Consider the following 23,634-nt stretch of genomic DNA (forward strand, 5'->3'; position numbering starts at 1 on the left):
TTAGTTACTGTTTCTGTCACTTTTAGGCACATTCAAGAGAAAGAGAACAGCTTTGTACATATTACAACCTTTTTAATGAGACTACCCTGTTACTATTTAGGGGTGTAAAAACTGCACGAATTAGTTAACCAGTGGAACAGTTTGTTTAACCAGTTAACTCTGGCCATGGGCAGCAGGGACTGCCCTGGCCCTGCTGGCCTGCCCTCGTGGCAGGGAGCACGCTGGCCTTGACCCCAACCCCGCAGGCCTGACCCAGCCCACTGTGGCCAAGGTCCTTCTGGCTGGGTTGCTGTGAGTGTGGGGCCTTTGCTCTCCGGTTACTCGGTAAGCATGCCAGTGTAAGGATTTAGCACTGCCTTCCTGACTAGTGTGCAAAGCACCTTTCAGCTGGGAATCATTTTAGCCAAGCCATGTCCACAGCACAAGGCTTCTAACGCAATTCAAGCCAGAAAGTTTCACTGTTGGTGACAGTTGTATTAAAGACGTTCCAAGTGGCCCAGTTTGTGCTTATGTTGAACAGGGCCTTTTGCCGCATGCTTGCCCTTTCCCAGGTAAAAGGATGGTGATGTACTCTCCGTTCCAATTTTTAGTTCTGCTGCTAGGCAGTAATGCTTAGAAGGATCATGCCCAAGTTGAGGATCACCATTTGAGGAACACAATGAAGGCTTCTGGGTGACTATTTCGGGTGTATCAATTTCCCTCTCTCTTTACAGATTGGAAGAATCAAACTGTCTGTGGGCAATCCCTGGAGAACCCAGACTATTCCCTCCTGTTTCCAAAATCTGTACAAGCCCCTTGTATTTAGTCAGACCCCCTGGGCTGACTAAATAGATCACAGTGGCTGCCCTTTTTACCTCCCCTTCAACAAAATGTTTCCTTCACTGAATCCTGCATTCCACTCAAAGGCTAGAGAGAGTGCAGATAAGATTCAGCTGAAAACTGAAACTCTTTCCAGTGATGCATTGCCAAGAAAGAACATCCTAGCCAGACAGGTCAAGCTACTGGAAGCAAACCAGACTTGCTGGGTAAGGCCTACAGCAGGGGTGGGCAATTAAAAAAAAAAAAAAAAAAAGGCAGCCCACAGGGTTAGTTCGTGGTGGGCCACCAACACCATGTTTACCTGCTCCTCCACAGGTATTGGAGGATTGCAGCCCTGGTTGGCTGTGAATCGCTGTTCGCAGCCAATGAGAGCAGCGGGAAGCATTGTGGAATGGGATGCTGTTTCCCACTGCTCGCATTGGCTACAAATGGTGATTCGTGTCCAACAAGAGCTGTGATCCTGCGAAGGTGAAGGTAAATACGGAGGTGAGGGCCCGCCAGGGATTAATCCTGCAGACTGGATCTGGCCCGTGGGCTGGAATTTGCCCAGCCTGCAGCAGCTGTTATGCAAAGTGGTTACCTTTTAATATGGTCCCTCCGCTTTTTTTTAAGTGTGCAGCGTGGTGCAATGGAATTTAAACATAAGGTGAGAGTTGGGGAAACTCCTGAAACTCCTTAGCTGTTCCATTGAGACTCATTTTGGTCTTGGTCAAAATCACTTGGCTTCTCTGTATCTTTGTTTTCCCCTTTGAAGTTTAGACTCAGTTAACATTTGTACAGGGCACTGAAGATGAAAACGACTGCCATTTCTTTTATTGTTTTTTCTCCCCAGGAATTGCCAATCACAAGAAGAAAAGGCTTCCTGCCTGAGCTTGCTGCCCCGTTCTCTGCTTTCCTGACTGACAGCTTTGGCCGTCAGCACAACTACCTGCGGATCTCCCTGACTGAGAAATGCAACCTCAGATGTAAGTCTGTTTTTCTTCCTTTTCTGTGTCCCAGCGAGGTTCGTATACTCCATAGGCTAGGGGAGAGCCACCTGTAGGAATTCGAGCAGGACAAAACTTTTGAACCAAAATCCTTTCTGGGTGGAAAATAGAGATGAGGTGACCCCAATTCTTTTGCCTTGGGTTGGCCTCCTTTCAGACATAAGTGGTCAACTGGATTTAGAGACTTATCAAGGAGGCGTAAAGTTGTTGTTGGTATTAAGCCAGCAGTCTTGTGTGCAGGTTGCTAGTTTGACTCTGTTTGCAAGATGGAACAATTGGCAGTTATAGGCAGTTGCTGTGCAAAGTGCATCCATCCTCGCCAGTGGCTGATCCAACTCTTTGCTGATCCTTCCAGTCACCCATGTATTTCTTGATTGCTTGTTCAGGTCAGTACTGTATGCCAGAGGAGGGAGTTCAGCTCACCCCTAAATCAGAGCTTCTCACTACCCAGGAGATAATCACCCTTGCCAGGCTCTTTGTGAAGCAAGGTGTGGACAAGATCCGATTGACTGGAGGAGAACCGCTCATCCGTCCTGATGTGGTTGATATTGTGGGTAAGTTCCTGGTCTGGCTTTATCTTCCTTTAGGAAATGCCACAAATCATGCAGCACAAAGATGTCTCCGCCCGCTGGCCAAACTTCCCAATGTGATCAGACCACGTTCTGAGGACATGTGGAAGTTTTTTCAAGGAGTTTTGTAAGTGTGTTTGTCTGAAGGAGACATTGATTATTTCCATTGAGTGAGCAAAGTTGTTCTTCTCTGGCTTTTCTCAGCCCGGTGGGGCATGGATCCATTTGACAGATTGTGATGCTAACGTTTTTAGGACTTCTTAAGTTTGTTCTGTTTGATGGGGCCAAATTGTGTCAGGGTGGATAATAGTCTAGTTTGAATGGAATTTCCTTTCTAAGTTTGTCCCAATGTGTTCCATACGTTTTCAATCTCTCTTCTCAGCAAAATGTGCTGTGTAATTGATGCTTGTCAGATATTTGGGCTGTGCAGTCCAGATTGATTAGCCAGCTCGCTATACAAAATAGCTGTGCTGGTGTTTGGTTGTGGGGCGATAGACGGGTCGTTGTGCATCCATTACCACAGTGGTGCATGAGTTGTAAGTGGCCCTGTAGGATGGAGTCAGAATGTGGTTTCCACTCCAGCTTTCTGCCTGTGCACTTCATCTGGTGTGGTTAATCTGTGAATTTAGGTGATCATTTTGATTAGCATCAGGGCAAATGGGACCAGTTAGGTCATTGCATTATTGGTATTGGATGTTTGGTGATTGTACAGTTGGACTAATCATAGGTGCCTTGAGTCTGATATTTGTGTAGTTTCTTCTAGTGTGATTTGAAAATCTAGAGAATTCAAGAGTCTACACATGATTTTTTTTTCTTCTTTTTAGGTTGTCTTGTAATTTACTGTACAAGTGTCTGGTACATAAACACACACAGAACCAAAATAAATGGCTTGTCATTAAAAAAGGGAGGGAGCTTTTGCTAAGCAAGACAGGTCCACTGATGTGTTTTCTTCAGACCTCAAACTGCTGCAGAAATGGTTCCTTGGAAAACAAAGGGGTGGATGGGAAAGTGAATGGCGCTATAATTGAAGGCAGGGAGACTGGATGGCCCAAGAAGCCTTTTCAGGTCTCAGTTGTTCATAGCTTTTGATACACACAGTTTTGTGACTTTGCACATTCTGGGCAGAGGCCTCTCAACAAGACAAGCTGCTGCCCCAGGCACAACTTAAGTCTGCCGTTCCTGATCCAGAGAACCTGTACGTCAGAGCTTGGGGATCCTTTTCTCCTGGGACTTGCAGTGGGGGTAGCTGACAAGGGGTTGGGAACTCTGGTTTGGGAGGGAGTGGGGCTGGGCAGCAGGTTAGGTGTATGGGAGGAGACTTGCGGGATTATGTGGAAGGCAGGGGCTAGGTGCCTGCAGGATGCAGGGGTACCCCGGTTCACTCTTACCACCTCTCCTATGCAGACCCTTGTTAGAACAGCTACCAGCTGCCCACACACCCCCAACTTGTACCTGGCCCAGTGAAATGGGAGGCTACTTCCCACCCTGGGATTTAGCAGCACTCCTGTAGTGCACATGTGAATGGGTGCAAATTGGTGCATCAGCGTAGTTTGTATCTGCAGGGTCTCCCTGGGGCAGTGTGAGTGTTCAGCAATTCACACCACTTCTCCAAGGAGTCAGATGCTCATTGGCCTATAATTAGAGCAGACCCAGCTTCTGGGATGGATTCTCTTTCCCAGTAAAATGAGAGTGCCAACTGTAGGGAGTGAAAAACAACCAGCAAGACTGGTTTTGTTTCCAGTAGCTTGACCTGTCTGGTGAGGATGTTTTCTTGGCAATGCATCACTGGGAAGAGTTTGTTTTCTTCTGAATCTTGTTTGCACTCTCTCTAGCCTTTGAGCGGAATGCAGGATTCAGTGAAGGAAACATTTTTGTTGAAGGAGAAGGTGACGGGCAGCCATTGTGATCTACAGGCAGTCCCCGGGTTACGTACAAGATAGGGACTGTAGGTTTGTTCTTAAGTTGAATTTGTATGTAAGTTGGAACTGGTACATATTGTAGGGGAAACTCTAGCCAAACATTTCTCCAGAGCTCAGTTTTATTCTCCCACACCTCACTTCCCTCAGTCCTTTATTCTCAAGCTGAGGCGTCTGCTGAGAAAAGCCGCTCCGCGTCTCCCTGGTCTGCTGGGGGGTGGGGGGGCACTAGCTTCGCATCTCCCTGGTCTGCTGTGGGGAAGCAGCTAGTACAGGGTTGCCTCACATCGGATCCCTACTTACAAAGGGGGTAAGTCGGATCCATGTAACCCAGGGACTGCCTGTACTGGCACAAAAATATGGCTGAAGTCAGGAAGGAATTATCCATGTTCAATTGTTCTGCTTTTATGTAACTCTAAATAACATTTTCTGAGTACTAGAGAATTCCTTTATTTGTTGTTTCGCTGATCTTGAAGTGGGAGCTGCAGGTACTTTGTCTAAATGGATTGAGCATTTGGGTACTTTTGCTTAAAGAGAGACAAATAAATGTGTGTGTGGTAGGAAAAAAATAGGCATGGGGGCAACATCTTTATTGCCATGAGTGTGAGATGGCTGCGTTTAATTCTCAAGTGATTTTCTGCAGTCTAGCCTCCTGCATTTCCCTCTTTGAAATACCTTGGTAAATAATGTAGTTAGTCTGGGCAGTTCTTAGAGACATTTACAAGCCTGTTTATATGAATGGTTTGAAATCTATTAATACATCATTGTTTGGCTGTAGTGTACATAAGTGTGTATGTCTATGTGTTTTCATGAGAACACGATACAAACTTTAGCACCGCAGCCATCTTTTGGGTGCAAATGCTGTTGGTGTTTTACCTCAGCAATGCTCAATTCTGGGTGAATAAACTTCCCCTGCTGTAGATTTAGTTGGAAATGTTACTTTTTCTGCCATTTCTAAAAGATGTACACCTTAGCAACAGCCTGCACTTCCCTGTAAAGCATTGTGTGCTGTGACACTATTTGAAAGCAGTTTAAACGTTCAGTGGTGCAGTGTTTAGACACACAGTGTGGGTAAGCTTTGCATTCAGTTAATGAATACACTTCTAATCTATAGTCTTGATGTTAATTGCATTAGCCAAGTATATGTTTCACGTATTAGTGAAACACTATTCACATATTTCCGGTCTGACTGGAAATCGAAGTCCAGTAATAATCTGAATGTAATAGGACGCAGCTGTGTAAACCAACCAGTGACTGGTATTAGACAAATCTATCTTTAGAGGAGTTTAAATTCCAGTTATTGCCCTTTTAACTGAGGCATAAATCATGCCCTGCAGACATAGCTTTGGAATCAGTATCTTGAAGTGGCCTTTGCAAGATGGTCATTTAAAATATACACTTACCTGTAGGTATGATTTACATATCTGAATTTTGCTATTTTAATAACCTCTGATTAATCATTGATGGTGTTTTTCTTCAAATTGGAGAGTGAAACCAATTTGCTCCATTTCACTTCCTCTCACTACTTAATTCGCTTTTTGGATTTCATCAGTTAAAACTGTGCTGTTTTTGTTTCCCCATGGGGAAATCATGACATTTATTTCTTAACTAAGCAAGCATATGTAAATACTCCTAATTATTTTGGATTTTTAAACCCTTTTAGTGTCTCGCTCCACTTTTAAGGCCCCTTACAAACCCTAGACATGATTCACTCTTGAGAAGCTTTCCTTAAGCAGTATGTAGTGCCTAGGGGGTTGGCAATATTGATGCTCCGAATTTAGTGTAGTTTTCATTGAATAAATATTCTCTCTATATAAAGTGTAATAGATCTGCTGCTAGTAAAACTCCTGAAGTCTGTAAGGGATAGAGGAATAATCAGTGCCATGTTCTGCTAAGACGCTGAGTCTGCACACGCACACACCCTACTCCTGCCTTTTTTTTTCCCCCAATACAATAATGCGGCTTCAAGCCAGTGTGGGAAACTAGGTTCTTTGGTCTCTTTTATTTATCAATAGCCCTGCTTGCAACTCTTCAGACTGTTTAGAAACTCACGTGCACCATGAGTCAGCAATTGCTACTTACCACAGTGTATGCAGTGTCCTTTTGCTTCCTCAGTACAAGGTCCTGAGGTGACCTAATAAATGGGTATAAAGATCCTACCAGTTTCATAAGTATGAAAAAATGTCAGACCATGAAATAAGTCCTTCTTTTTTAAATCGAATCTTTCTTCTGGCTACTAGAAGAAGCTACACTCTGATGGCGGTGTAGTGATCTATGTGAGTATGTCTGCATATAAAATGCTGTAGTGCTTCAGTGTAGACACGACCTATGCCAAAACCAGTAGGGGTTCTCCCATCGCGTAGATAGATGGGTAATCCCCTCCTTAAGAAACAGTAGCAGCTCTCTCCCTAGCACTGTCTGCATTGAGGGTTTGGATTGCATAGTTACATCTCTCAGGGGTATGGATTCTCCCCCCTCCCCCCCCCGAGAGATGTTGCTAACTGATGTAAAATCCAAGTGTAGGGCATTCCAACAGAATATCCTGGATTATGTTTTGTTAGAAACTCCTTTTAAATTGTGTCAAGGGACAAGATGGGAGGGGTTTTTCATTAATCATGAAGATATTTGTGCAACTATTTTACTAATATTTCCCCCAAGGATCTCCAAGCTGATGCTGAAGACTGTGTGGGGTTACGGTCAGAGTATCTGCAAAATAAAAAATTGTCTTATTTACACAGCCCCATAATGTTGCATGGCAGTTTGCAGACAAATAAATGCATTATTCAACAAGTCTGCATGTTTTCCAGATGCTAACAAGTTAGTTCCGCAAAGCCAAATCAGCTGATTCTAAATTGAATTATCTCTCTAGTACTGGTGATTTTCCCCATCTGGTGACAGAAGACCATCTATGACCTTTGCTTTGAGTGGTTCTTCTGTTTTGTTTTGGTATTAAATAATTAGTTCAGCTTTGCTAGGTTATAGAAACTTGGGATTTGTCAGTAGGAGGGTAGGAACCCATTGAAAGAGAATATGCCATTTTCAGAGAGAATGTTCTGTCCATGAATGGACGACAAATGAAAAAATGGTTGTCGTCTTTATTTAATGCTAAAGGCTGCACTCACACTTCAGATTACCAAATTAGGCAATCTGATCCCCTCCCCTCCTCCCTCCAGTTATATTGGGTCACTGTGCCATTTGGCTTTGTGTTTGTTTAGCTACTGATTATTTTTTTGGCTGAAGTGATTACGATAAGCGTAATCCAGCTGCACACCTCATGGCTCTATTATGAAATCTCTCTCAAATCCTTTCTGAGTATACTGGTCAAACAGTACCGCAAGACACAATATAGCTGCAGATGTTTGACTGTTTAGCCTGCACATATAAACAAGCCAGCAAGGATAGTGGCTGGTCCTGGTGAATGACTGCAGACTCTAAGGATTAGTTCTGTCCTTAATTTCAGATCTTGGTGTGTGTGTTTTTTTTTTTTCCTTTTTTTCCAGTATCGTGCCTTCTGTTAGTCTCAAGTGAATTGTTGAGTATCCATTGCACAAAGAAAGAGGCAGTGATGAGAACCACATTCTGGCCTAATTGGCTAAATTCTGGTGGTGACGTAATAGTTCATGTTGGAATCCATCTGTTTCAGGCTGCAGCATGAAAGTCTGATTCAACTCTGCTTAAACCTGTGCATACTACTGTGCCTTAACAGCTGTGAAGTCAGTTGTGGCTGCTGTCATTTCTCTGTTGCTGGAAGCTTGGTGGTTGATGTAGTTCTGAGGATGGCTGATGGGCAAGAAAAGCAGTTACACTGATGTACTTTCTTCTCCCTTGCTGAAAGAACAGCACATTCCCCTGTGGGCAAACAGAAGGTGATGCTAGCTAGTGCTTCTCCCACAACTGCTGGCAGACAGTAGCTCACTCCTGGTATACGGGGAAGGTTTGAGACCTCCAGAAATGAAAGTGAATAGAAAGTTGGTTCTTGTTGAACATCGCCAATGTCCCTCTGCTTTCTATACTCTTGGTACTGGGCCTACATCTTCTAATCCTCTGCACTGGCCACAAGTACTTTCACCAGCCACCCTTAAGGTCTCAGTTTGGCTGCAGCTGAAGGGAGTATTCCCAGCCCGATGAGACATACTCATACTAGCACTAACATGCTAAAAATAGAATATGGGAGCAGCTAAGGTCTTGAGTGCTTGCCTGTCAGACACTAGATACGCGCTCAGGCTGGCTTAGCCCCTCCTGCCACTTGCATCACCGCACCTGCGTTCCACTGTTCCCATGCCAGCTCAGTGAGAGGCACCAGAATAGAGCCTAGTGCTCACTCCTGGAGCGAACAGATGTAGAAGGCAGGTCATCCTTTAGTTTTGCACCTTAAATAGGCAGCTGTGTATGGGGATACAGACAGGCTTGAGTACCACTAATGGTGCGGTACCAGTGAAGGCAGAAGTGGTGGGAGTGCTTAAGTCTATGGGGATTAGGTGACCTCCTGCTCTTTTACTACTATGCTTTGTGCAGAACTTCTCCAAGCAGGGTTGGATGCCAGGGTGGTAAAAATGCCTGTGTCCTGTCCACACGAACGTTCCCTCTGTTGGTAATGCAGTGGGTGGGAGGCTGATCACTCAGACTGGCAATGCTTGTATTAATACTAGTGACGAACTCTGAAGATACCAGACTGTAAACTATACCACCACAGTGTCTTGTAACCTCCTTTAAATTCCCTGTACAGTTTTTGGTGGCTACAGCGTGCTCTGCTAGCTATCTTAAATTGCTTGTATAATGCTGCTTTGGGCTGTTAAAGTAACTGCTACTTCCCCCCCAGGGGTGGGTGAAGCCGTTTTCAGTGAATGAGACATCGTATGCTATAGTGTGTAAAACTTTCAGGACAAAAGATGCTATATATGTGCAAATAGTTCAGGATCTGGATGCTGTCAGGGTCCTAACACAGTGACGGTTAGCAACTGAGCTTTTAGCATGGGCATTCAGCTTTCAGAACTGGACAGTTGGGAGATGGACTCATTTATTCTGGACTGTGGGCCTTCCTTCAACGTTAGAGCACTAATTCGCTATAATAAATATAGTGCAAAATTAATCTGTATCCAGAGCATTTTGATGAAGTTATTGAAATCACTGCCGCTTCCAAATGTTAGCTCCTTTAATACTATTTGACTCTGGCTTGTGCTATTTTCTAGTAAGCTAGTAAGCACAGCTCCCAAGAGAATGAGGTACAGAAAGCTGTGCTGATTTTGTTAATAAAGCCCATTTGGTAAGGGGTGAATGTCCCTCTCTGGCTATCTTATGCAGTGAATTGGTAAGTAATTGGGTGAATGGTCTTGGCAGATGGAGGGTTTTGGGCTCTTGGCTACATTTGTTAGGAAAATAACTTGCCCCTCCCTGCCATTGTACATATGCCATTCCCTAGTGATCTCTAGAATGGTGTCTTGCGTCTTGTGATTGAACTCTAACCATTAAATCTTCTCCTTTCCCCTGCTGTTTCCTAGGTCAGCTGTACAAGCTAGAAGGGCTACAAACTATTGCTGTCACAACCAATGGGATCAATTTAGCTAGGCTGCTGCCACGGCTGAAGGATGCTGGACTGGATGCCATTAACATCAGTTTGGATACTCTTGTTCCGGCCAAATTCGAGTTCATCGTCCGGAGGAAAGGTACAGAAATTCAGATAACCTCTCTCTCGTCATAGAGTAACATTGTCCATCTTTTTATATTCCTGTTTGTTTAGCTAGTCTCTTTCAAACTTCTGTTGGGAATGAAGTGAAATTCCCTTCTTTAAGACCAGCCTAAAACATCTGCACTTGGCTTGAGTTTCCCTTTTCCCTTCTATACAACCTTTTCTCACAGGCAAATCCCCTTTTCGTGGAGGAATAAAGAACGCTTGTGAATAACAGCTTGTTCTCTTTATCTACTGAGGCCAGGAGAGGAAGCAATGGGCTTAAGTGGCAGCAAGGAAGACTTAAGAAGCTTTTTCTAATGTCTAACCGAACTATAATGGTCACTAAGCAGTGGAACACATTACCTAGGGAGGATGTGGACTCTCTATCATTGGCCAGTTTTAAAAAACAAGTTAGACAAACACCTGTCTGGGATGGTCTAGATCGTACTTGGTCCTGCCTCAGTGCAGGAGACTGGACTAGATGCCCTACTGAGGTCCCTTACAGTTCTACATTTCTGTACTATGCTGATTTAATTTGTGTGTAGTTAGTACTGCTGTACATCCTCTACTTTTTAACATGGATAAACAGACCCTGAGGTCACTGATGAGGGGGTAGGAATCCTGTAAAAAAATTTTAAGCTAGTGAATCCAAATGTAAATTTCAGTGACCTAGAACAGCCACAAATACAAAATATGATTGTGATTGTATATTTAAAAGTTCCTTTTAAATGAACCCTAATGCTCGACATGAAGTTCAACCCAAATTTTCAGGTTTGGTGAATGTCATATTGGAAAAATCTAGTTTCACGCCCTTATTTTTTTAAATCCAACTCCTCATCCAGTGGGGAGCAACTTGTGGCCGCACACACCTCAACAGGATAAGCCGCTGGCAGGGCTCCAGACAGGTTGTTTACCTTCCATCTGCAGGTACGGCTGCCAGCCACTCCAATTGGCTATTGCCAACCAATGGGAGCTGCGGGAAAAGATGCACGCTGTAGGTTGCCCACCACTGACCTATGTTGGCTACTAGTTTAGAGACAATGTCTCCCCGTTGCCACCAGATGGTGCTGCAGAACCAATAAAGTTGAGAAGCTAATTAAAACTGCAAGGCTGCAGAAAAGTAACTGTAATATATTGAGCACTTGCTAATGAGCCAAGGTTTCACTGTGTTTCCCTACCACACTAACCCTAGACAATAGCACATTATGTGTCTCACAGGTGAGGAAAGGTGACCTGTGTGTGTCTTTCTGGATACATGTTTGCTTAATCTTCTGACCCCTGATGAGGAAATTCACTCTTTCGATACAGATCTCACACAAATTAATCATTAACACTAGAACTGGAAGGGACCTTGAGAGGTCTTCAAGTCCAGTTTCCGGCCCTCACGGCAGGACCAAGCACTGTCTAGACCAGTGTTTCTCAACCAGTGGTATGATTACTTTAGGGGTACTCAAGAAGTCTGGGGAGATACTTCAACACAACTGAAATTTGGAGAAAACTGAATTTTTGTTTTAAGTTTTACAGCATTTTAATATTTTTGTACTTTTTACACCCAAAATTTCATTGTCCGCCCGGCTACAATTACGTTGTTTAAACAAATGTGTTGCAACGGTAGAAAAAAAAGTGTCTCTGAAAACTGTGGGTACAGGGGGTACTTTATATTAAAAAAAAGATTTAGAAACACTGGTCTAGGTCATCCCTGACAGCTGTCTGTCTAACCTGCTCTTAAATATCTCCAGAGATAGAGATTCCACAATCTCCCTAGGCAATTTATTCCAGTGTTTAACCACCCTGACAGTTAGGAAGTTTTACCTAAAGTCCAACCTAAACCTCCCTTGCTGCAGTTTAAGCCCATTGCTTCTCATCCTATCCTCAGAGGCCAAGGAAAACAATTTGTCTCCCTCCTCCTTGTGATACCCTTTTAGGAACTTGAAAACCACTATCATGAACATTGCCTCTCTAAGGCTGCATCTACACTGCACAGTTATTTCAGAATAAGTTATTCCGGAATAGTTATTCCGAAATAGCTTATTTTGAAATAGCACATCTACACTGCAGGGAAGCCTCAAAATTAGCCTGAGGCAGGCTAGCCTAATGTGATGTGCTATCTCGATATAGAGCGCCAGGAGGAATAACTTAGAATGGTCCTGGTGAGAGGTTATATCAAAATAGCAGAAGTGGAGCATCTACACACACTTTATTTCAAAATAGCTATTTCGGAATAGGTGTTATTCTTCATAGAATGAGGTTTACAGAAGTCAAAATAAGCCGTTTATTTTTAAATTATTTTGAAATAACAGAATTGCTGTGTAGATGCTCACATAGTTATTTTGGAATAACCACCTTAATTTTGAAATAACTTTGCTGTGTAGACACCCCCTCACTCTCTTATCTAGGAAATGGCATTGGTGTGGTTGCTTCATGGCAGATAGTGCAGGAAAATTCAAAAGTATACTGGGGCACTAATGGAAGTCCTGCTCACTCTTTGCTTTTCACTACATGCACTTAAAGATGAGGCTCCTTCTCTCCTATTGAAGGGATGAACTTGATCCAACAGCTTCTTGAATGAATGACAGCAACCCTGGATATCTGATTGGAAACCACTAGGAATTTACTGCTTATAAATTACATCTCACTAAACTTGCTACGAAAAGTTGTGATTATATATGTTTGTTTAAAAAGTCTTCTAACCACAGATCCCAAACGTGCAGGGGATAGATGGGGAAAATTCCCAGGGGTTTAAATAAAATGTATAAAAAGAAAGGTAAGAGTAAATTTACTAGTTTTCTAAGACTTTGGATGAAGGAGAAAGGGTAAAACCAATAACTCCTGGGGTACGTCTAGACTATATCCCTTTTTGGTAAAGAGATGTAAATTAGGCACATTGATATTGCAAATGAAGCCGGGATTTGAATTTCCCATTCTTCATTTGCATAATGGCAGTCGCCGCCTTTTTTTCGAAATGGGGCTTTTGCGGGGGGGGGGGGGGGAAGGCAGTTTAGAAGCGGATCTTTCGAAAATAAACCCTTTTTCGAAAGATGCTGTACTCCTCAAAAATGAGGTTTGCAGGATCTTTCAAAAAAGGGTTTTATTTTTGAAAGATCCATATCTAAACTGCCGTTTTTTCGAAAGCCCCATTTTGAAAAAAGCAGCGGCTGCCATTATGTAAATGAAGCACAGGAAATTCAAATCCCAGCTTCATTTGCAATATCAACATGCCTAATTTATATCCCTTTACCAAAAAAGTCATGTAATCTAGACACACCCCTGAAGTGGGTAATTTCTTTTTTTTAAATGAATAAAACCTAAAGTATTTTTTCATGACTTCAGAGCAAGTTTGATAGTGAAGGGAAGAGTTCACCATAGACAGGATCTGGTAAAACTATGAAAGCATAGTGAGTAGACACTTTGGGGTGGGTATTGAGAGAATAGGTTCTGGTTCAGTAGACTTTAGAGGAAGGGGAAGGGAGAGGTTTCCAAAACTTAGTAATCCTATTGCCTGGGAACCTTTTCAGTAGCAGTGCTGGAGTCTGAAGAATAAACTTGCACATGAAGGAGGAAGAGCAAGTCTGATTGGGGTGTTGACCTGTGACTCAATTCCCTGCAGTGCCACAGATTTCCTAGGAAGCCTTGGGAAAGTCACTTAATCCCAGATCCTCAAAGCTATTTAGACACCAAACTCCCACTGATTTCTGTATGAATTAGGTACCTAAATATATCTTGAGGATCTGGGCTTTTGTCTGTCTGAGCCTTCATTTCTCTTTCTGTACCATGGAGACAATCGCCCAGCATTACCTCACGGAGATATGGAGGCTAAATGAACTACAAATTGGTATTTCAACAATAGGGGCCATATAAATAACTTAGCTCCTTCCGCCTCCTATGGAATGAGCCAGTGGAGGGCACCTGCACTTTGATGGGATTATCTGTGTTTGCTTACAACCTGCTTCATTTGTTTAGCTGGCCTCTGGAGGCAATGAGATCACAGAATCACACCACTGAACTCGGGCTTCAAACTACTACTCCTCCAGGAATGAAATTTTCCCAGAGGAATCCCAGCTGACACCACCCCAGTGGGGTTGTGAGCATAAGCATTGACCTGGATAGGACCTTGCCTCAGAGAGAATGAGGGACTGTGGGTGTAGCTGGGAATAAGAGGAGGAAGGACAACAGTCCATACATTGCACCCTCTTCACATCATCCCTATCCAGCTGTGCATGTGTGTTCTGCGGCGTGGGGCTGAGTTTCGTTGACTGGCCTCTGGGTTCAGTTAAGGATCACCTTTTGGCATTGCCAAAGTCGCACTGTCGCTTCTCCGCTCAGTCCTGAGAAGTTGCTGGGCTCCCAGTGCTGTTCATGACTCTGGGGCATGTTTATAGCAGCCTGTTATGATCTCCCCTGCCATGTTGAGTCTGCATTTTGATGAATGGAAGTAAAGCCACCATTGATGTCACAGGTTTCCTGGGTACCAGCAAAGCAAACACACTTGTGGGGAGAGAAAGCAAATGAGCAATGGATTCAAGCTGCTGGCATGTGAGGTCCTTTAGTTTGATTCGCCCTGTGCCCTTCTCTCCTCCATCCCACTTGCGTCCTTCCATTTTACAGGGATAGCATTCAAGGAGCTATAATTGTTAGTTGGAAAAGATCAGTGGGACTGGCATCCTCTGCTTCCCACCTAGGCACCCGTTTTGATGTGCCCACCCTGAACTAGCCAGGGTGGGATGGGTGGAAAGCTCCCAGTTCTCTGTTCTTCCCAGTCTTGTTCATGGCATTCTTTGTGTATCTAGTACTGTAGAGAGGGACTGCATGGGAGAAGCCACTTGCTTATTTCCAGTAGCTTCCATGGGGGACAGGGCACTTGCCAACCCAGAAGCCGTGACCCCTGCCCTAAGGAACCCAGGCAGGCAAGAGAGCAGACAGCAGGTAGGGAAAAGAGCCACAGATATGAATAGTACAAGAACGTTCAGTTCATCCCAGTGAGGGAAAGGCCAGGCAGTGGCTGTACAGACTCTCCATGTACTCTATGCCCGTGGTAGCAGCGATGGTGGTGACTTTTACTGTAGCTTGTATGAGCCCCAGGCACAAACCAGGATCCCACGGAGCTGGGCGTTGTACAAACCCAGAACAAAAATAAGGCCTGGCCCCCAAGAGCTTTCAGTCCATCATGTGTATGGACCCCTCTTTGGTGGGACCACAGTGGGAAGGGGAGGTTCCGGCACCACTGCCTGCACTGCCAGTGGGCAAGTGGGAGGGGCACATAGTGTGAATTGTGATGGTAGCTTTTGATGTGAACTCATGTCTCCAAGGAGCTAGACCAGGGGTCTCCAAACTACGGCCCGGGGGCCGGATGCAGCCCGCGAGGCCCTCTCATCTGGCCCATGGAGACCTTTTTGGATTCAAAGGCAGAAGAAGTGAGATTGTTTCAAAACCCATTTGAAGCAGATGTGGCCAGTTGCCCAGATGAACTGCAGCTGGAAGTCATTGAGTTGCAAGCAAATGACCTCCTTAGGGACAAGTTCAAAATAGGACTGGTGGGTTTTTACCAGTTTTTGCCCAAGGAAGACTTTCCTAATGTCAAAAGTTTTGCATCAAGGTACCTTTCAATCTTTGCAACAACATACCTGTGTGAACAAACATTTTCAAGAATGAAATACGTGAAGAACAATTTGAGAACAAACTTGTCCGATGATAATCTCAGGTCACTGTTGATGTTAGGGACAACAAATCTAAAGCCAGAAATGTCTGCTATTTTGGCATCCAGGAAACAATTTCACCATTCACACTAATACAGGTGTTCATGTGTAGTGTATGAATGTGTTATTAAATAATAACTGAATAAAATAATATTAAATACATAATTAAAAACAACATCCATGTTTTGATTGTTTTTTATTTGGACCTCAAGTGTGTAGTCGGCCCCCGAACTGCTGTTTGATAGTTAATGCGGCCCTCGGGCAGAAAAGTTTGGAGACCCCTGAGCTAGACTGACAATTCACATCCTGGTCACCTATTCATGGCAGGGAGCAAATTTTTTGCTGCTAGTTCTCTTCCTAACTTTAACAAAGAAACTGGATTGTCCCTTGGTGTGGGATAGTAGTGAGGATGGGAGAAGGAAGATGGGTGGAGACTCCGTATCAGAGGATTAGGCTAACTACTTCTCCTACTGCAGTCCCTGCAATTTCTGATTCTTCTCTCATCCTTTCAGGAAGGCCCAAGGCCAGGTTAATTGGTCTCCTAAAAGCTCTTTCAAACTGACAGGTTAGATAATTCATCAAAGGAGGATACCATGAAAAGCTGCCTGTCACCTTAAAATCAATGTCAAAAGCCATTTGCTTTTCTAGGAATAGATATAAATCTATGGTGAGGGATGAGCTGGGGATTTGGGCATGTTTGTTCCATTTCTTGATTCATTAAGCGGCTTCTTGCAGTGGTCAACTTACAGATACCTCTTCTGGGGGTCACTTTTTTAAAAGTGACACTTAGGAATTATTTAATGTTGGGGTGGGGGAGGCGCTTTACCCTCCTTAAACCTGGAAACACTTTTTATGCTCACCCACTTTAGTGACACGCAGGGTAGTGATGGGCCAAGCTGTACAGAGAAATTAAGGGCCAGATTTCTGAAGGTATTGGGTTCCAAACAGATGCAGGAGTGCCTAGTGGGGTTTCCACAAGCCACTAGGCAACCCTGCATTTTTTGGCACCCAAATATCTTTGAAAATCTGGCCTAAACTGACTTGCCCAAGGTCACTAAGTCTGCAGCAGCCCATCAACTGGATCAGCTGTTTTGTCTCTGCCATCTTTTTGTCTAATACTTACTAACTTGCTCACCTGCAGGGTTTTTTGAAGACTTAATTCTTGTTATATTTTAGGCTTTCATAAAGTAATGGAAGGAATCCACAAAGCCATTGAACTTGGGTACAATCCTGTTAAGGTAAGATCATTTGGTGCGTAACATCCTCAAACCCCGTGTTTCATTCGGGCTTGATACTTCAGTTTTCAGGAAGATTGATTTTTTTTTTTTCCCCCCCTTCAGAGGATGGTAATTTCTGTAAATATTAAAGAAGTTTCCCAGTAGCATCAAAGTGCCTTTCCAGGACATAAGGGGGTCCTACTTCTTCACCTTGTATGACTGATTTGGCCATTTAATCTAGAGTCTCAGAGCATGGAGATCTTACGTGGGAGATGTGAGTCTCAGGTACTCCGCACAATGGCTTAGGCTACTTCTCTCTCTCCAGGTGAACTGTGTAGTGATGAGAGGCCTCAATGAGGATGAACTGTTGGACTTTGTGGCACTCACACAGAACCAGCCACTCGATGTGCGGTTCATTGAATACATGCCCTTCGATGGTGAGTACTCCTGTCATGTAACTGGCTAGGCAGCTCTGCCTTCTCTCCTGGAGATAACGCAGGAAGGGAGGTGAGTCTGTCTGACAAGTCTTCACTACTTGAGCTTTCTTTCTGAATCCTGATTGCATTAACTGTCTGCTACAGGGTGCCGGAATCTTTACTGTCAACCGAAGAGAAGCTTAGCATAAAGTAGCCGTTGTAGTTTTCACTGCTGTGTGAAGCCCCAGTGCAGGTTAATGGTAGGTCAGCATGCCGCAGGGTATGGGTGCTCTGAGATAACCAGGGGGTGGAGGAAGGGGCTGGCTTGTTGCATATTAGCAATACCTTTCCTGCAAAGCAAACTTCATAGAAACAGGGTGGTGTTACAGTTCTAAGGTATGCGCTACCTGTGAAACTTCCTTTACTCCCTCCTCACATCTGCTTTCTATTACTGTGGGGCTTCGCCTACAGTGCAGTTACCCCTGGTGTCCCGAAATAGCTATCCCGCATCTTAACAGCATGTCTGTTATTTCAGAATATACAGTAAAACTCCATTAGTCCGGCATCCAATGCTCCGGGACTCCTGATGGTCCGGCACCATCAGGAACCCGGAAGTGCTGGGGCAATTGGACAGGCTTCCCCCATTCAGCTGCTGCTGAAACTGACCAGCAGCTTAATCGGGGAAGCCGGGAGCAGAGCAGCTGGGGTGCTGCCAGGTTGGTAGCGCTGCCCCTCAGGGCTGCGGGACCAACCCGGCAGCACCCTAGCTGCTCTTGGGGATGCCTGGGGCAGAGCAGCTGGAATGCTGCCGGGTTGGTCCCGCAGCGCCGCCCCTCGGCGCTGCGGGACCAACCCGGCAGGACCCCAGCTGTTCTGCCCCAGGGGTTCCCAATTCAGCCGCTGCTGAAACAGATCAGCGGCTGATTCCAGGAAGCTGCTCTGCCCCGGGCTTCCTGGAATCAGCCGCTGATCTGTTTCAGCAGCGGCTGAATCGGGGACCCCTGGGGCAGAGCAGCTGGGGTCCTGCCGGGTTGGTCCCGCAGCGCCCTCCTTTGGCGCTGCGGAACCAACCCGGCAGTACCCCAGCTGCTCTGTCCCAGGCTGGAGTGCTGCTGGGTTGGTGCCGTAGCGCTGCCCCTCGGCGCTGTGGGACCAACCCGGCAGCACCCCAGCTGCTCTATTGCAGGCATCCCCGATTCAGCTGCTGCTGAAACTGACCAGCAGCGGCTAAATCAGGGACGCCTGGGGCAGAGCTGGACTATCGTAAGGGGGGGCTATGAGGGGTCTGGGGTGGCATCCCCTCCCACCCCACTCCAGACCCCTCATAGCCCCCCCTTCTGATAGTCTGGCATATCTGATTAATCCAGCACCCCCTGGGTCTTAAAGGTGCCGTATTATCGGAAGTTTACTGTAGTGGGCTTGCTGTACTGATGTCCTTGTAAACCTTGTTCCGCAAGGAGTAAGGGACATTTTTGGAACAGCGGGTTATTTCGAAATTTGGCACTGTGTAGATGGTGCCAAATTAAGAAATAAGCTATTTTGAAATAAGCTAGGTAATTTGCGTAGCTCAAATTGTGTAGCTTATGTCGAGCTACCGGTGCAGTGTAGACATACCCTGAGTGTCCATGGAGTGGGCTGTTCCATTGATGGTGTTTTGAGACTTGAAGTACCTCTACGAGCAAAGACAAAACCAATGATTGGTCAGTTCCAGCTGACTTGGGCTGGGGGGCTGTGTCACTGCTGTATGTTCTTCCAGGCTCAGACGGGAGTCCTGGCTCTAGGACACAGTGGGGTGGGAGAGCCCCAGAGAAGTCTACACAGCATTGAAGAAGCTCTGCAGCCCAAGGCCCACAAGCCTGAGTAGAATGGCAGGGGCCAAGAGTGGGCTTTCCTTATGTACCCGTTATGCCCTTCTAGAACTCAGGACTTGCTAGAACCTCCTTGCGTCCCATGCTCCAGAAAGTGTCATCTGAGCTCACGATATCAATATTGTTCTTTGCTGGGGGTGAACTTTTCCTGCTCTTTCCAAAAAGGCCCTCGATCTCCCCCTTCCAATCCTAGTTTTGGAAAACTGGGGCCATTCCAGGATGGAATAACTTATCTTCAGCTTCTGCATTTAACTGTGCCAGCACAAGGGCATAAGCCTCAAATCTGTGCCAGGGCTAGTGGATGCAGATCCCCAGCTAGGACCAGTGTTGCTACCTCGTTGACACAGGCAGTTAGTCTGAGTCTCTCTCTTCAGACCCTTGCCCTTCCTGACACGTCTAGGTTGGCCCACAGTTCATTGCATCCACTGTTCCAAACAGACAGGGATGGCTTAACTTTGTCTGAGGTTGCTATAGCCTCGCAGGTTCGATATGGATCCTCACTGGGTGTTCAAAGGGGTGATTGAAATTTAGCTAAAAGGACTTTTTGTCCTTTCCTATTTAAAAGCTGCTGGTAGCTAAATACATGCTGGTTTTAAAACCTAGGTAACAAGTGGAATTTCAAGAAGATGGTGAGCTATAAGGAGATGCTGGATACAGTCAGGCAGAGATGGCCTGAGTTGGAGAAGCTGCCCTGCGAGGCCTCCAGCACAGCCAAGGTGGGTGCAGGCTAAGAATACTAGGAAGGGAGACCCAACGCTTCAGCAAAGTGTGCAACAGCTTGTGTTTGGAATGGCTAGAGTGAAGAGAATCAGCATGTGGCATAGTGCTCTGTAGTCATGTATGTAATGATTCCAAGGCACGCAGCCTCAGGAAGCAGTAATCGCTAATTATACCCATGGAAATTCCAGCTACCTAACAAGTACTCGTCTGTCCGGTACAAGTGTCAGTGAGTCACACATGTTAGGGCTTACTGGTGGGGAGGGTAACCAGAGAGCGCGTTCTGGTTGTTACTCATGGGGGTTTCCCAGGTATGAATAGTACTAAACCTATATTCTCTACACATATCTTTCTTCCCATTTTAGTCTTCATTCAAACCTGGGATCTAGAGATTTAAATTGTTTTGTTTATTTAAATCACATAAAATAAGTTTAGGCCTTAACATAGGTTGTCATGTCAAATATAATTTTAAGTGGGAGTTATTTTTAAAAAGAACTGTACTGAATTGAAAATCATAAAACCGTTTAAAAATGTAGTATCATTGACTTTTATCTACCCTGATCTATTCTTCCTTCCTGGGGGCTGCTTCAGGCTTACAAGGTACCGGATTTCCAGGGGCAGATCAGCTTTATTACTTCCATGTCTGAGCACTTCTGTGGATCTTGCAATCGGCTGAGGATAACAGCAGATGGGAACCTCAAGGTAGGCAATGCAACAAGATGCCCTTCGCCTACTAACAGTTGCAGTAGGAGGTGGAATAACTCCTCTTACATGGAACAGTGTTGGGGCATGTCTACACTAGGAAATTATTTCAAAATAATTAACTTGAAATAACTCCTGAAATAACTATTTTGAAATAAGCTTATTCCCCGAGGAAAGCAGGAGTACAGATTTCAAAATAACCAGCCTGTTATTTCAAAATAATGGGGTTGGTAGTGTGGACACTCCACTTATTATTTTGAAACAAGAGGGGGTTATTTCAAAAGAACTCCTTAGCATAGACCAGGGCTTGGAGACGGAAGAGGTAGTAGTGGGAAGGAGAGAGGGAGGAAAGTAGGGAAGAGATTTAGAAGGGAAGGGGACTGTCAGGGGGCCAGGAGAAGAGGAGTTCAAATGCTGACTATAACTATACTCTAAACTGCAATGTAAAAAGAGGAATTGATGGCCGAAGAATTGCTCCATTGTGTAACACACAGATTTAAAAGAATGGTGTCATGGCTCCTTCCCCACTCTGGCATGATAAATGCAGAAGTGGGGGCCAGCAAGTGTATCCCAAAGCCTTATCTACCAGGCTTTGGTATAAAACTTCCCCCAAAATCTTAAAAACCTAGATCTTGGGAATAAAACTTCCGCTGCCACCACCCAAATATTGATAAAGAAATCAAGGGAAAGATCATTTGGGAAATCTCACCCCTAAAATAAAAATCAGGGCACACTATTAACCAATGCCAGGTTAATAAAAAGAAAAGAAAGAACTTTTATTATTACAACAATATTCCTATTGCAAGCATAATGACTAGATGGGAAGGTAACAAAATATACTCATGGAGAAACTCCATGGGCCTAGAACTTAGGGTGTGTCTAGACTACTGAGTTTTGTCGACAAAAGTGGACTTTTGTCGACAAAACTAGACCTGCGTCTACACTACCGCTGAGTTCTGTCGACAAAGCGTCGACAAAACTCAGCGGTTTTGTCGACGCTGGTAAACCTCATTTTATGAGGCATAACACCTTCTGTCAACAGAGTCTGTCGACAGAAGGTGTTATTGCTTGTAGGGTTGCGTCTAGACTACAGGGTTTTGTCGACAAAGCAGCTTGCTTTGTCGACCAAACTGAATGTGTCTAGACGCTCTATGTCGACAGAAGTTTTGTTGACAGTATCTGTTGACAAAACTTCCGTCGACAAAACCCTGTAGTCTAGACGTACCCTTAGTTACAAAGAAAAGCCAAAACATCTTTTAAACATCCCATACCCAACCCTTAAAACAATAAAGCCTAACGAAACTACCTAAACGTTACCCTACTTCCAAAATGAAGAATTGTTTCTTGGAGAGAGAGAGACATGCTTGTCCCTCTCTGTAGCTGCAGAGGACTCACTCAGAGACAAAAGGAAAAAACCCAAATTCCTTTGTCCCAGTTTGAAAGTCCCACCTACATTCCTATTGGCCACTCCACCTGGCTAGGTGTAGTTAACCCCTTAATCCCCAGGCTGCTGACTAACCCTCATAATCATGACAAATGGTATTGTCAATTAAAAAAAAAAATAGATTCAAGTATGCCTGCCTGAGTCCCCTGCTAATGTCTGTGGTTTTATACTTGCAGATTTTCCTTTCTCTGATTTTAAAAAAGTATTTTCTGTGTTGATACACCAGTGTCCCTGACCATCCTGTGGTCACAGTGACACAAAATGATTTCAAACACAGAAAGCGAAGCGGGTGAGGAATACGTTTTACTTATTTTTACTTTCAATAGAAAACTTTTTTTAAAAAAAGTTTTACAAAAATATTGTAAAAATGGCCTTACAAGGGTCAAATTCTCTCATTTTAAATGAGTGTTTTTCCATATACCTTTCAATACTTGTATGTTGAAATCCATTTTGTCTCCAGACCCTTTGCTGAGCAAAAGATTAGGTGTCTTAGAAGTTAGTGGAGATGACACAGTTGTACTAAAGCAATTTGCTTAAGAGCAAAGTGACCCCATGAGAGGGATGGCAACTCTGTACTGGCATCAAATCAATTGGTGCACATTCTTAGCAACTGCAATACATTTCAAAATCTAGGAGCAGTAGCTGTGGAACCTTTAATAATAAAAAAAAAAAAAAAAAAAAAAACCCTGCTTGAATACCTGCTTCCTGGATAACCCCTGGAAACCACATTAGGGCATCTTGCACCCCTGCTAAGGTGCAAGAAGACATACAACAGGAGGAGAGATGAAGGGAGGAAATAAATCTCATGACCTCTCTACCTGCCTGCTGTGTTTCCAGGTGATCCTGTTCTATATACCCCTAAACTCAACAGCTGGCCGGTAGTTTTAAGAGTACTACAATTAGGAGAACTGTAGGCATTATTCTTTCATAGACCAGGTTGGTTTTTTTGCTGCCTTACGTTTAGGGTTGCCAGGTGTCCAGTATTGACCCAGACAGTCTGGTATTTTTACCTCCTGTCCGGTTTAAAAAATATTCAGAAAACACCTTAAAATGTCCGGAATTTTCTGGGTTTTTTTTTTTTTTCCCTGCTAGGAGGTGAAAATACCAGACACCTGGCAACCCTATGGACACACTCAGCAACTGGGCTCAACCCCGGCCCCTTCCCCTCCCTCCCACTTACCTGGTTCCGCAGGGGCTTGTCTTGTGGCTGGAACAGAAAAACAAGATGGCCACCAGCAAAAAAAACCCCTCTTCTTAAAGGGGTCATACGGATTTTTTTTCCTTAACTGCAGTTGGGGTCCCTCTTTTTTTGGGGGGCTCAACAACATTTTATTTTCTGGCTGTTTTTTTTGGGAGGGCGCAGGAGGAGTTGTTCAGTATTTTTGGTTAAACCATCTGGCAACCCTACTTATGTACAGGTGACTTGCTGTAGTACTGGATCCTGTTGAGTTCACAGCCAAACATTGTGAGGCTCCCCAGATGTTGGATCTGTTCTGAGTCGAATTTTGTGCATTGCAGGCAGCTGAATCTTGTTATCCAGCGTTCAGTCAGGCAGGCCCAGTACTGCAATGAATTTCTAGGTTGACAGCCCATCCCATGTAATTGCTTCCATGCCACAG

At 44.6% G+C, this 23,634-nt stretch overlaps 1 protein-coding gene across 2 annotated transcripts in view; it reads left to right on the top strand.

The window, feature by feature from the left end:
• MOCS1 (molybdenum cofactor synthesis 1) overlaps window positions 1-23,634 on the top strand; it is a 53,660-nt gene that overhangs the window by 16,579 nt on the left and 13,447 nt on the right. For both annotated transcript variants that reach the window (XM_075925388.1, XM_075925389.1), the window contains exons 2-8: window positions 1,652-1,784; window positions 2,192-2,359; window positions 9,789-9,953; window positions 16,828-16,889; window positions 17,194-17,305; window positions 19,756-19,868; window positions 20,461-20,571. In XM_075925388.1, the coding sequence (XP_075781503.1) occupies window positions 1,652-1,784; window positions 2,192-2,359; window positions 9,789-9,953; window positions 16,828-16,889; window positions 17,194-17,305; window positions 19,756-19,868; window positions 20,461-20,571 (864 nt within the window). The remainder of the gene's footprint in view (window positions 1-1,651; window positions 1,785-2,191; window positions 2,360-9,788; window positions 9,954-16,827; window positions 16,890-17,193; window positions 17,306-19,755; window positions 19,869-20,460; window positions 20,572-23,634) is intronic.

The sequence above is a fragment of the Pelodiscus sinensis genome, chromosome 3 (genome assembly GCF_049634645.1).
Source record: "Pelodiscus sinensis isolate JC-2024 chromosome 3, ASM4963464v1, whole genome shotgun sequence".
Lineage (NCBI taxonomy): Eukaryota > Metazoa > Chordata > Testudines > Trionychidae > Pelodiscus > Pelodiscus sinensis.